At 37.6% G+C, this 13,891-nt stretch overlaps 1 protein-coding gene and 1 long non-coding RNA gene across 4 annotated transcripts; both read left to right on the top strand.

Moving 5' to 3' along the window:
* Positions 1-6,679: 6,679 nt before the first annotated feature.
* On the top strand, positions 6,680-11,955 carry LOC103418560 (disease resistance protein RPV1-like). Of its 3 annotated transcripts, none has more exons than XR_011572257.1 (6): positions 6,680-7,305; positions 7,562-8,654; positions 8,900-9,172; positions 9,290-9,712; positions 9,805-10,647; positions 11,337-11,955. XR_011572257.1 is itself a non-coding variant. In XM_070806917.1 (6 exons), exons 1-6 carry the CDS (start codon positions 6,845-6,847, stop codon positions 11,439-11,441), a joined length of 3,078 nt encoding a protein of 1,025 aa, XP_070663018.1. In that variant the 5' UTR covers positions 6,680-6,844; the 3' UTR covers positions 11,442-11,955. The 3 variants fall into 3 exon arrangements, 1 of the variants encoding a protein (XP_070663018.1); XR_011572256.1 differs by having other exon boundaries at positions 11,331-11,955; XM_070806917.1 differs by having other exon boundaries at positions 9,805-10,521; positions 11,331-11,955.
* Positions 11,956-12,818: 863 nt separating this feature from the next.
* Positions 12,819-13,431, top strand: LOC139188879 (uncharacterized). Its single transcript, XR_011572258.1, has 2 exons — positions 12,819-12,924; positions 13,211-13,431. It is a non-coding gene; the product is annotated as an uncharacterized lncRNA (long non-coding RNA).
* Positions 13,432-13,891: the final 460 nt, after the last annotated feature.

The raw sequence follows: 13,891 nt of genomic DNA, 5'->3' as shown, positions 1-13,891 counted from the left end.
TCCGTTGATTAGTGATAACATAGAACTGATTGGACAACCAAGATTACAATCTAGGTTAAATTCCTTACCAAAGTTTGTTTGGACATGTCGTTCCTACATTGTCCAAGGTAACCCTGTTGTGTTACAAGTGGGAAAGGAAACGTAATGAGATGAATGAAATAACATTACTTACGACACAATGTTTCTCTTAAACGCCCTGTGATTGACTGTAGAATTATGAATGTGGTTAGTGTTTCTCAATAGGAATATTGATACGGAGATTGACATGTAAGTTCTCGAAGAATTACATGAACTGGTTTAGATAGTTAGACCACAAAACACCCTCTTAACTTGTTTGAGGTGTTCACTTACAAATTGAAGCAATCTGGCAGATGTGGTATACATGTCTAAGTGATTATTTGATTAATTAGAGATATGAATTATGCCATTACGTGTTAAACTATGAAGTCATATTCCGAATTGCTAGAGTCACAGTTTATGTCGATGACATGCATCTCATTAGGACTCTAGAAAAGCTTGAGAAAACTGTCTAACACCTAAGGATGGGAATTGAGATGAGGACTCATTTATGCCTTGACCTGAAGTTCCAACGTTGTTTGAGACCCTTGAAAAGGTTATGGAATCTAAAGTTCCATATCTGAGTTCAACTTTACGCTTTGTTGTACTTAGCTCATTATGTTAGACATGATATCTCATTCGTTGTTAATCTATTAATAAAGATGTAGTATCGCGCCTACATGCAACCACTGAATTGGTAATAAGGACATTTTTTTGCTACCCTAAAGGTACTACGGATTTGGGCTAATCCCAACACATCTCGAGCAGATCCGATCCCTTGATCATCAGAATGATCCTAGCCTTGTTTGTTATGTTGACGCAAGATGTTTATCAAACCCACACAAGGGACATCCCCAAATGTCTATGTCTTTACCATTAGGGATACCGCAATATCTTGGGGGTTCAACGATATGACCTTAGTTGCGAATATTCAAATCATTCCAAGATTCACCTCACTTCACTATGCCACATGTGAGACATGGTTAAGAGCTAATGTTGAGCATAGTCGAAGTACATGCGATGTCTTCAAAATTGGTTAAGTGATGATGAATAGAGTACTTTTTGTAATCGGAGCCCATAATTTTCCAATCATTTTGGATTGTAATTTATTATTTATTGAATAGAATACTTTATGTTGTTTCCAATTTATTGAATTTAGTATTTTATTTAAAGTGATGATGAATAAAGTACTTTTTGGTAATTTATTTCAAATGACATAAACACACCAAATAAAATTACATAAACATACCAAATAATAAAAAAAACTCACTAAATGAACTAAAAAAAACACACCAAATAAAATTAAATAAACACACCAAATAAAAAACAAATACACTAAATGAACTTAAGTATCTTGAGCTTGTTTCAATTCCCACTGATGCTCTATCAAGTCAATTTATCGGGCATTGTGCATATATGGCCTTTGAAGTGCAGTATATTGTTGAACGATCAATTCATTGTAACATCCATCCCTTTCTAATGGCTCATGTTGCACGGGTTCTTCGGTGGCGTCATGAGCACAATATATACATGTTCTTGAATTGTTCATCGTGTTTGGCTCATATTCATCAACGACATCATAATCGTACTCATTTTCCACAATCATGTTATGAAGAATGATGCACGTCATCATGATGGATCGAAGCGACTTTACATCAAACATTCTCGCAGCACCCCTGACAATCATCCAGTGAGCTTAGAGGATACCAAAACAACGCTCCACATCCTTCCTACACCCCTATTGACAGCTTGCTAAGTGTTTTTCCTTTGCACTTTGCGGACGTGGCACTGTTTTAACAAATGATGACCACTTTGGGTAAATGTTGTCTGCTAGGTAGTATGGCCCGTCGTACATATGTCCATTAACGCAGTACGTGACTTTTGGTGCCTTTCCTTGCAGGACATCGTTGAACATTGTGGATTGGGCAAGGACATTTAGGTCATTTTGAGCTCCCGAAACCCCAAAAAAGGCGTGTCAAATCCATGTATCAAAAGATGTCACCGCCTCTAAAATGATACTTTTTGCTCATTTTCTGTCCCCATAAGCGCATTGCCATGCACTTGGACAATTTTTCCACGTCTAGTGCATACAATTGATGCTTTCAATCATCCCAGGAAAGCCTCGCACCTCTGCCTTCATCAAAAGCCTTTGCAAGTCCATGTTAGTAGCTTTCCGAAGGTACTCTACGGTGTAGATTCGATTGCTCCGTAAAACCTCATCAGGGACTCAAGAATGGTTAATTTCCCCATCCTCGCTATCTCATCCACTTGGTTTGTAAATGCTCCATATGCAAGCATCCGCATCGCAACATTAATTTTTTGCTCAGGAATGAGACCCATATCACCAAAAGCATCATTCTTTTGCACAAAGTAAGAATCATGGTTGCAAACAACAATCATGATTTTGTTGAACAAATGTCGTTCCATTCTAAAACGACGTCTGAAATACGTATTAGGGAATGCACTGTTACGGACAAAATCGTCCAAGAGGTCCACACCTCGTTGTTGCATGTTTCTATCAAGGTTTATGGAAAGGCTGGGCTTGGAGATCTGAGCCACAACTTGGATGACTCGACAGGAATGTGAGGCTCTAGCCATTCTTGCTTCGTCATTGCTCTTTCTACGCTCTTCATCCTCTTCCATCTCATTTTGGGCCACCTGGAGATTGAACATTCTTTTGGATTGGTTAAACAATTCTTCCTCTTACTGATTGATGTGATAAAAGTTAAGCACTCAAATTAAACCCTCTTGTTGTCAAATTGTAGTATAAATGCAAGTAGGGATCATTCTAAACCGGGGATTAGGAGGGCTTGCTAAAACCTCTAAACTGACTCAAAAACATAAAAACAAAGTTAAAAACATTTGAATAGACTTAAGGAACTCAAACCAGGTTCAAAATACTCAAAACAACTTAAAAACACTCAAAAAATGCCTATAAACACAAACTGGGCAGTTTCTGACTCTAACACAACTTGGGACGACTTTAGTGTTTTGGCTTGAATTAAAACACTCAAAAACACAAACAAAACAGATTTGAAACACTTTGAAACAAGAAAATAAAAGGGGGGGGGGTTTGATTTGGACGAATTTGAAATAAATAAACAAGTTATAAAACCAGGCAGATTGTAAAACGAATTTGAGAAATAAGATGATGGATGGATTAGTTAGAGGTCCGTTTTTCACACATGACACACTTGTACATGAATCGATTTCCAATTGCTTTTTAATAGATTATGATGCTCAACACCCCAGATTAACCGTGATGCACAAATTAACCCTCAGATTTTCCTTTACTCATTGGATTGGATGAATGCATGCAACAACCCAAATCATTCTCTAAAAGTCCCCTACATGAATGCATAATAGAGATACAATCAGAGATCATTACGTTTCATGAAAATCATAAGTGTTGATGAGACAATTGTAACTATGAATGCATGATATGTTTGCCAAGAATTCAATTAACGTGATTGTGACAAGCAACCTTCACTACTAATGCATATAAACTTGTAACGATTAGATGAAACTCATTTATATTCTAGCATCTAATTCATGCATGAAAACTAAGTATGCATCCTTAATAAACATATAAGAATCAGTTATCAATAAAACAGATAATTGAATTGCAATCACAACTTAACAAATCACAATTGGAAGTAATAAATTCATATCTCAAGCATGTTCATGGCTTCAAACTTCCCCCTAACTAAATAGGGGTTTAGCCACTCATGATTACATCAAAATCAGAAAGTAATAACAAAGTAAACATTGAAAACAAGAACGAAGTACACCTAAAACGCTCCAATCTGCAAGCATGAAACACCAATGCCCTTCTTCTTCCACACCTTGCTGCGGCACAAGTGTCTATGGATGTTTATGGGTGAATGGAAGGGTCAGGAATGTATTTAGGTTGAAGGGGGGCTGCGGCAAGGATGTATGGTGGTGGAGAATGGTGTAGAATGGTGTAGAATGATGAACTGTTGCGGCTGAGAGGTGTTTCTGAATGGTAGAGGGTTGTGTATGAATTTGTGGCTGAAAACATCTATTTATAGGCTAGGGTTTTCACAAATTCTGATGGGAAAAGGCTTAGAATTTTGGGCCAAGGCTTGGGCCTCAATCCAAAAGGGAAAAGAACTAGGGTTTGTGCAGATTTTAGGGTTTCTAGAAGGGTTTGGGGCGCCACTTTTGTAGGGAATTCTAGAAACAATGTTATGTGGCTGATTTCTAGAAGAACAAGGCCTAAAAGCATGCAACACCAATGTAGGAACATATAAGGCGTTCTAGAAAGGTTTCTAGGTGATTTAAATCAGAAATTAACTCCCCCTTGCAGCAGGAATTAAGTTAGGAAAAGATTAGGATAGGATAGGATAAGATAATGTTTGTTTGGATAAGATAAGGTTGGATAAGGTTTTGGATAATATCTCATTCTTTTGAGCTGATTCCTTATCTTCTTTGTCTTGAATTTAATTTCTTCATCTCCTTATCAGATTCCTAGCCTTTTGAACTCCAAATTTGTCCATCCAACTTGGCCTATACATGTGCTATCCACGTGGCATGCCGTCATTCGTTAAAAATTTGATCGAAATCTATCCTCAAAGATCCTAAAAATGTAACGACATGTGGCACGACGACATTGGATAAAAATCTTATCGAAATCCATCACCAATAATTATATTTTCAGATAATGACACGTGGCGCAATTAGAACGATTTAAAATATGATCGAAATCTATCCTCAAAGATTCTGAAAAGGTAACGACACATGACACGACGGCATTAGAGAAAAATCTTATCGAAATCCATCACCAATAATTGTCTTTTCGGATAATGACATGTGGCGCAATGAGAACGATTTAAAATCTGATTGAAATCTATCCTCAAAGATTTTGAAAAGGTAACGACACGTGGCACGACATTGGATAAAAATCTTATCGAAATCCATCACCAATAATTGTCTTTTCGGATAATGACACGTGGCGCAACGAGAACTATTAAAAATCTTATCCGAAATTACAAATAAAATTATTTTGTATTATTTAAAAAAAACTAATATTTTATTGCTTATTGCCAGGGCTATTCAAGTGCAACAGTGAAGATGCAAAAGACAATTACTGTTCAAATAGCCTGGGGGGGTTTCCCATGATGGAGTTGCTCTTACAACAACAATTGGGATTTTAACAAACATATATATATATATATATATATATATATATATATATATAGAGAGAGAGAGAGAGAGAGAGAGAGAGAGAGAGAGAGAGAGAGAGAGAGAGAGAGAGAGAGAGAGAGAAGCTTGAAACCTTAAGCCATTTGATCCAAACCCATTTCCCTAAGAGAAGCTTGAAACCTTAAGCCTTTTGGTCCAAACCCATTTCCCTAAGAGAAGCTTGAAACCTTAAGCCTTTTGGTCCAAACCCATTTCCCCAAGGGGCGGTTTCCACCAGTTCTCGTTGAAAAAAGCTGACTTGGGTCGCCGGAGAGTTGAACCACCACCATGGACGTTGACTTGTGGGCTTCCAGGGTTCATGCAGTTAAGAGCATCTCTGTTGCTCATGCTGCAAGGCTTCACTATGGCACTTCAATTTTTTGAATTTTATTTTTTACAATTTTTTGAATTTTATTTTTTACATCGACATTTTGTGTCGAGTAAAATTTAGAATTGGACCTAACTTTCATTGTAATTTAGATTGAACATTGAACATTGAAGAAGAAGGTGCACACATCAAAATACGTTTTTACCCTTGTATTTGACGAATTTAATGAAAAATCACTTTTGGACTAAATTTGCTAACGGACCACATCACGAGGGTTTAAATCCTAAATTTTTTACCACGGGGGCTACTTTCCGATTACCTTAACATCACGGGGACCATTTATCCGATTAGGCCTTCACAGCCTCTAATTCCTGGATTTTTATTTGCAAATAAGTTATTAAAACCATACATTCGTTAAAAAATGTAAATACTTTGGAATACATCTTGTAGTATAGGAATGATTGATTGAGAAGGTGTGTAGAGCTCCGGTATGCTTATTGGCTCGGGTTTCCGCACAACCTTCTTCTCTCGATCTGTCTTTATTGGCAGCGTCACTTGTGGGAATCTCACAAGCTTCTTTGTTTGCTTCTACTTGGAGGTTGCGTTCGGAGAGAGTTTCATTGATGGATTACTGGTCTTCCTTCCTCCCATCTCTGAGGCGTTAATTGGTCGGAATTTTGATGTTCGTTGGTGTCCATGGTTCATGCTGCTCGGGTGGTGCTGCAGCAGCGGATGTAGCAGAAGGCTAAGGCTTTCTTTCGGTGTTTGTTTTTGGGCCTTAGCCCTTTTTTAGGCCCTTGACATGTAGTTTGTAAGGTCAATTTTTGCTTTGTATAATTGTATTTATAGTATGGGCCCTTGTTAGCTTTGTTCTGTAAATTTTCTATGGCAATGATAATAAGGGGATTTTAACGAAAAGCATCCGGTACTGTTCACTTTAACGAAAAACTACATTTTTACACTAAAAAGTCAATCCTGGTACTATTCACTTTACCCTTAATTTTGTCCTTATCATTAAAACTCAAAGTTTTCAAACCCTTTTCATTAGTTTTCCTTAATATTAACTGTTTATACCCGAAAAAAAGAAAAAAGAAAAAAGGAAAAGAAAGAGTATGTGAATAGCGATTCTAGGGTTATTATAAGGTTCATTTTTTTTGGGTAGATGTGTGGTTGACTTCCTTTGCTAGTTCGATTCAAAAACCATCTGCCCCTGGTTCCATTTTGCAGTTCCGATTAGACATAATCGTTGAACAGATGGAGAACCCGGGCAGCAAGTACGACGTGTTCTTGAGCTTTAGAGGCGAAGAAACACGCATGGGCATCACGGACCACCTCTACTGTACATTAAAAGACTACAAGTTCAATGTCTTTCTGGACGAGGACGAATTACCTAGAGGGGATGCTATATCAGAAGAACTGACGCGAGCAATCAAAGGGTCCAAACTTGCTGCCATCGTGTTCTCAAAGCGTTATGCGGAGTCCAGATGGTGTCTTCAGGAGCTGGTGCAGATCATGGAGTGCAGAAAACGGGGTCAACTTGTTTTTCCGATTTTCTACGATGTTGATCCTTCAGATGTCAGGCATCAGACTGGTAGTTTTGCAACCGCGTTTCAGAACCATGAACAAAAGTTTACGGAAGAAAAAGTCCAGGAGTGGAGAGAGGCACTTACTGCAGCTGCAGAGTTGAGCGGCGAGCATTTTCGAGTGAATAACGGGTAATAACTTGCTTATTTCCTCTAACAAAGTAATTCTTTGAATCGTTCTGTTTTTCAAAATATAATCGCAAAGCTTAGAAACTCTGATACGAGGATTAATATATAAACGCTTGATCTATCTCACTAAATATTAGTGTGTTGGTGATGAATGTTTAGAAGTTTAACTAATATATTCGAATCTTACACACTCCTAATGAATGTTTAGAAGTTTAACTAGTAGATCTTACTTTTTCTTAATTATGAATTTTAATTCCAGGCGTGAAGCAAGGTTTATCAGGAAAGTTGTTGAGGAGATCGCTATAAAACTGCAGAATGGATGCTTAAATGTAGCCGCAAATCCAGTTGGAATAGATTCTCGCCGCCAAAAAATCAGTAATTATTTTGATGTTGGAGGATCAAATGTTGTTCGCATAATTGGAATTTGGGGGATGTGCGGGCTAGGTAAGTCAACAATTGCAAAAGCCATTTTCAACACATACCAGGACAGGTTTGATGGTGCATGTTTTCTTGAAAATGTGAGAAATGAGAAAATGGTTGATTTGCAAAACATTCTTCTGTCTAAAATCTTGAGATCGGCCAACATAAATGTGAGTACAGTCAATGAAGGGACGGAGGAGATAAAAACAAGACTTCGCAACATAAGGGTTCTTGTCATAATTGATGATGTAGACAGTGTGAGACAGATAAATGCATTAGCTATAAAACATGACTCGTTTGGTCCGGGAAGTAGAATTGTTATAACAACAAGAGATAAAAATTTGCTAAAGACACCTGAAGTGGTGGATGATGCATGTTCTCTACCGACAATGAATAACAATGAAGCTCTTGAGCTCCTTAGTTGGCATGCGTTTCGAAAAAGTTCTCCTAATGAAGGATATCTCAAAGTCTCAAGAGAAGCTGTTGATTATTGTGGGGGTTTACCACTTGCACTTGAAGCTGTAGGTTCTTACCTATGTACAAAAACCACAAGTGAATGGACAGATGCATTGAAAAAATGGAAAAGACTACAGCCTAGCATAACTCATGAAATTTTTAAGGTAAGTTATGACGGGCTTACTGATGACAAGGTGAAGGATATATTCCTTGACATATCCTGTTTCTTTATTGGAATGAACAAGCACCATGTCATGGCAATATTGGATGGGTGTGACAGTAATCCAGCAATAGGTATTAAGGAACTCGAGGAGCGATGCCTTGTAACTGTTGATCCAGAAGGCAATCTGATGATGCATTGTTTGATTCGAGACACGGGCAGAGAAATTGTACGTGCTAAATCCCCTAAGAAGCTTGAAAGTCGCTGTAGATTGTGGCATCATGAGGATGTAAAACACGTATTGACGAAAAAATGTGTAAGTACATCCTCAATCAAATTGCATTTAATACATGTTTGTAATAAATGAGAAAAAAAATGCTGATTTTATTTACTGAATTATTTGAAAATTATCCCTGTAACACAGATGACTAATTTAGATTGTTCAAACAAAACTGATGTCTAAGCAAACTCTTGTCACTGATCCAGTACTGGTGCTCTGCACCGGTTAAAGTCTAAGCAAATAACCCTCGTCTTACTTTAGTTTCTTTTGCTTTCTAACAGGAAAAGAAAAAAATCGAAGGAATCACTTTAGATTTTTCAGAACCTGACAAGCTTAGCGTCAGTACAGAAGCATTCAGAATGATGCTGAACCTGAGATTACTCAAAATAAGAGGCGTAAAGTTCACTGGAGACTGCAAACATCTTCCCGAAGAGTTAAGATGGTTAAGTTTGTCTGACTTTCCTCTGCAGGCCATACCAGAAGATTTTAATCAACCAAACGTAGTTGATGTCGACCTGAGTTATAGCAATATAAAAGTCTGGAATGACAACGTGGTACGATACAAACCCAACCAAACTATCAATTCTTTCCACCAGGTTTTTACATACCAACATCATGCTCTCTCTCTTCTATTTGAATTTTGATACTTGTTTTCCCTTTTTGTCTTGCAGTCACTTGAAAAGTTGAAGTTTCTCAATCTTGGTTATTGTGATCACCTGAAACAATCACCAGACTTTTCAAGAATCCCAAATATTGAGATATTGATACTCGAAGCCTGTAAGAGTTTGTCCGAGATTCACCACTCTGTAGTACAATTGAAGAACCTTAAGTATTTATCTGTTGCAAAATGCAAAAATCTTGAGGAAATCCCAGATTTACCAACAAATTTGGAAATCCTGAAAGCGGATGAGTGCATTGCATTGAAAAAGATGCCAGATTTTTCGGAAATGTCGAGTATGGTAGAACTGCATCTGAATCACTCCCCCAAACTCACTAAGATTCTAGGCTTGCATAAGTCGTTAAACACTATGAGAAGGATTCATATGGAAGGGTGCACCAATCTCACTGCTGCTTTTAGAAAAGCAATCCTACAGGTCCTCTCTCTCTCTATCTGCACCCATCCGTATACAGCCTATACATACATGCATTTATTAACTTTTTGTACAAATCTTACTCCATGGCATAGGGATGGAGCGCGAGCAGAAATGGTGATCTTTTTTGCCCAGGAAATGATCTTCTATCAGGGTTTACATGCGTTGACCCTAAGGATGAAATAGTTTCTGCTCTTTTTATCCCCGGAAATGATCTTCCATCAGGGTTTACATGCGTTGACCCTAAGAAAGAAATAGTTGTGCCGCAATGTTTTGGTGATGATGCAAAGGCATTGACTCTGTGCATCGTTTATTCTTGCAACGACTCCCAATCTAGTGATTCTCTTTGCATCTGTGTTGAAAATCGTACCAAAGAAACTGAGATTTCAAGCTCTCCAATGTTTGCCACCGTACTAAATCGCCATGAAAGTAATATTTGGCTGGGACATTTATCAAACAATACGCTTAAAGTGAACGCTGGGGACAAGATAAATGTTGGTGCAAGCTTTGTAGGACACGGGAGTACAGACGATATTCATCTGAGGGTGCAGAAAATAGGGGTTTACCTGGAGCAGGAAAATGTAGTCGATGAATTTTCCAATCCTATGACACTTTCCAGTGAGTATGACAAGGAGGTCAATCTTATGCAAGACGAGGTGAGACTCTTATCTGAGGAGAATCTATCTCGTAAAAGACAGAGGTATGACAAGGATGTCAATCTTATGCAAGACCAGGTGAGACTCTCATCTGAGGAGAATGGATCTCGTAAAAGGAGGGGGTATGACAAGGATGTCAATCTTACGCAAGACCAGGTGAGACTCTCATACGAGGAGAATCGATCTTGTAAAAGACTGAAGTCTAACGGTGTTGTAAGAAATGCACAATAAATTGATGCCCCAATAAACAGCTGCATGGACTAGGAGGAAAAAGAAAAAAAGGTGCGTAAAACGGAACTCGAGCCAGTTTTTTTTGACTGAAAATATGACTTTAGCTTTTGAAACTTAATTTTGTTCACATAAAAACCGACAAAAGTTTTTTACTTGAATAAAATTCATTGATTATAATCCACATCAGCAAATTCATTAGTTATGTTTAACTTTACACATTTAAAATTTTTCGGATGCCCAAAGTGTTACGGCCCTTTTCTTGAAATATTGTATTTTATTCCCAAGATATGTGAAATGACTATTTTGTCCGAGTGGATGTCTTAATTAATTTTCGAGCCTCGACTCGAAACTTATATTCTTTTACTATCTCTAAGTTTAATTTTCTCAGAAGTTAGTTCAATTTCGAAACGAATTTCGAATCGAGACCATGAGGGCATAATTGTTATTTTTGCAACTATGGAGGGTAATTGGGTGATTTCATTTAAATTATTTTAAGCGGGATTAAATCCACATCCGGTCCTCTCTCTTCCCTCATTTTTAGAACACTCCCTCTCTAAACTCTTTTTCTCTCTCAAACTCACTCTCTCTCTCTCTAGCACCAAGAGAAGAAAGCTCTCACTCTCTCACTTACTGGTAGTAGCATATACATGCGACTTTGTTATCTTATTTCTTTGCATTTACTTAGTTATTTTTCATTTATTATAGTAATTTAAGTCATTTTCGTATTATTGTAGGTCCAGTGGGTAAAGATGACAATAAATAATCAAATGGAGCAATTTGGAACAGTTTTGGACTTGGGTTGGATAGCATATGGTTTGGACATTTTGGTGTTTAAAAGGCGTTGAACGTGTGCTAAAATCTGAAGGAATCCTAGTTAAAGAGATTGGAAGTTCAAAAAGAGCTTCCCATGTGTTGCTAGCTGTTTGTGCACTCATGCTTCCTTCACACTACCTTCCCATGTGCTGCTAGCTGTTTGTGCACTCATGCTTCCTTCACACTACCTTTCCATGTGTTGGCTGAAACTGTCGATTCCTATCAGTGGAAAGACAACAGAAAGATAGCAGAAAATGTGTGTGTAAAAGGCCCAAAGTTGCTGCATGTGTTTGACAAGGTGTAAAGACATTGAACACCATCATTTGTTTTGCATGTGTTAGTCCTTGCTTTGTGTTGTTTATCAAAGCCACTTGTATGGTTATTTACTTTTCTGACATGTATAAATAAGCCTTCTTGTAAGGCTTTGCGGCATCCCATTTGAATCCCATTCCATCTACAAGGGATCAGTTTGTAAACCTTACTTTCCAAATTTCTCTCTATCTTTGCTTTAAGTTTCAATGTTTATTTTAGAATATTTTTCGTTTATGATGAACATGTGCAACTAAGTTTTTTTTACAGCTAGAGATGAATTCGAAGCCATGATCACATGTTTTATATAAATTGATTACATCCAGTTATTGTTTCATAAAACATGAATGTGATTTACTTATCTGCTTTATAGAGAACTTATTCTTGTATGCTTGTTAAGGATGCATACTTAGTTTGCATGCAGGGATTTTATGCTAGAATATAAGAGAATTTCACCTAATTGTTATAAACTTATATTTGTAAGTATTAAAAGTTACTAGTTCTGATTATGTTAAGTAAATCCTTGGCAGGAATATCATGTTTTTCATAGTTATGAATGCTTTGTCGATGCTTATGATTTTCACAGAACTTAATGATCTTTGAGATGTATCTTTATTATGGTTTTCATAGTTAGGGAACTTGAGAAGAATAATTTGGTTGCGTCGCTGAGTCTAATTCAATGGATTTAGCGAGTTAATTAGTGCTATTCACGATTAATTTGGGCATTGTCATTCATGGTTTATAGGAACAATAGTTGGAAATCGATTTGTATGCATATGATTCATGTGTGGAGAAGAATCCTTTAGCTACATTTTAATCCATATTTCATTCACAAGTTAATTTACTTCTTGCCATTTACTTTTGTTTTAATTAAATTCGTCCAAAATCCCCCCAGTCACTGTTTTTTTATTAGTTTAACTTAGTTTTGAGTTTTTTAAGTTCAATCTGTGTTGATTAGCATCACTTCTAATCTCCAGAAGAGAGCGATCCCTACTTACTCGTACTACGATTGCATAATTTATAGTTTAATTTGTGTGTTAGTTTATACTTACATCGCTTACCTTCACAAATCAAACCTAAATTTTACATGTTCGAAGTCTGTGGGATGCAAGGATCAGAATAGTGGTCTTGCATGTGAGATCGGTGCAGTGTGGACCTCGGCACCATTAAAGCAAAGAGCTAGAAGCTCTCAAACTTCATACCCAGGTGAGGCCTCTGTTTATCCTTTGAATTTCCGGGTTTAATCATGTTGTTTTTCACCCTGTGGTGTTAGTTTTATGTTGAAACTCGAGGGTTTCAACCTCTGCAAGCAATTTTCTGTACCTTCGAACCCAGCCTTGTCGACGAATTTCGGTGAAATATCGTTGAGTTAGAAACCGGTGGGTGTCCTAGTACTTCTATTCTCTCCAATAGTTTTTGTGATACTTGGGATGAGGTTTTTAACTCCATAATCGAGTCCTAACCCCTGAATGCACCTTATATCTTTTTGCAGTTCTCGGCGAGTGTGAACGGATGAACTCCAACGAGTTTATGACTGGTGGTGCATGGACTCCACTAGAATCGAACCCAAGTAATTAACCTAGTTGTATGTCAGTTTCTAGCTTCACTCGTTCAATTTGAGGTGGATTCAACCTCTCATCGTCTTAAAAAGGGTCTAGGTAAGTTCCTGATCATATTTAGGACTAAATTACACAAATTTTGGCGTTGAAATCATTCAAATTGGCGAGACTTAAGGAACCAGCGATGGCGACGGGCGATGATCATCTATTAACCTTAATAGAAGGAACTGAATTTCCGTTATCTACTAACGGAGCAGGTATATTTGGTTAACTCACTTAAAACCTCACCATACTGGCGATGGCAAGCGTGACGTCTACTCACTGAACAACGGTGGTGAGTACGACGTTGACGGCCCATGGCGGCGCATGACAGTGCATGACATAATCGCTACGGCGCGTGCATGATCTGTGACCTATCCATAGTTTTTCGGTGTTTTAAATTCACGTGACACCCTCCGTTTGTGCAAATTCATTACCTAAATGGTAGTTTTGGACAATTTTCCATAAAATGTCGATTAAAGATAACTTAGATTTATATGATTATTACTGACTTATTAGAGGATCGAAAGAGTTTAGGCAAGGAGCATATTGAGGAGGGATACTCTACTTACCTA

Source organism: Malus domestica, chromosome 10 (genome assembly GCF_042453785.1).
Source record: "Malus domestica chromosome 10, GDT2T_hap1".
Lineage (NCBI taxonomy): Eukaryota > Viridiplantae > Streptophyta > Magnoliopsida > Rosales > Rosaceae > Malus > Malus domestica.
Note: the sequence above shows the minus strand (reverse complement) of the source record. Positions and strands in the feature narration are given on the sequence as shown.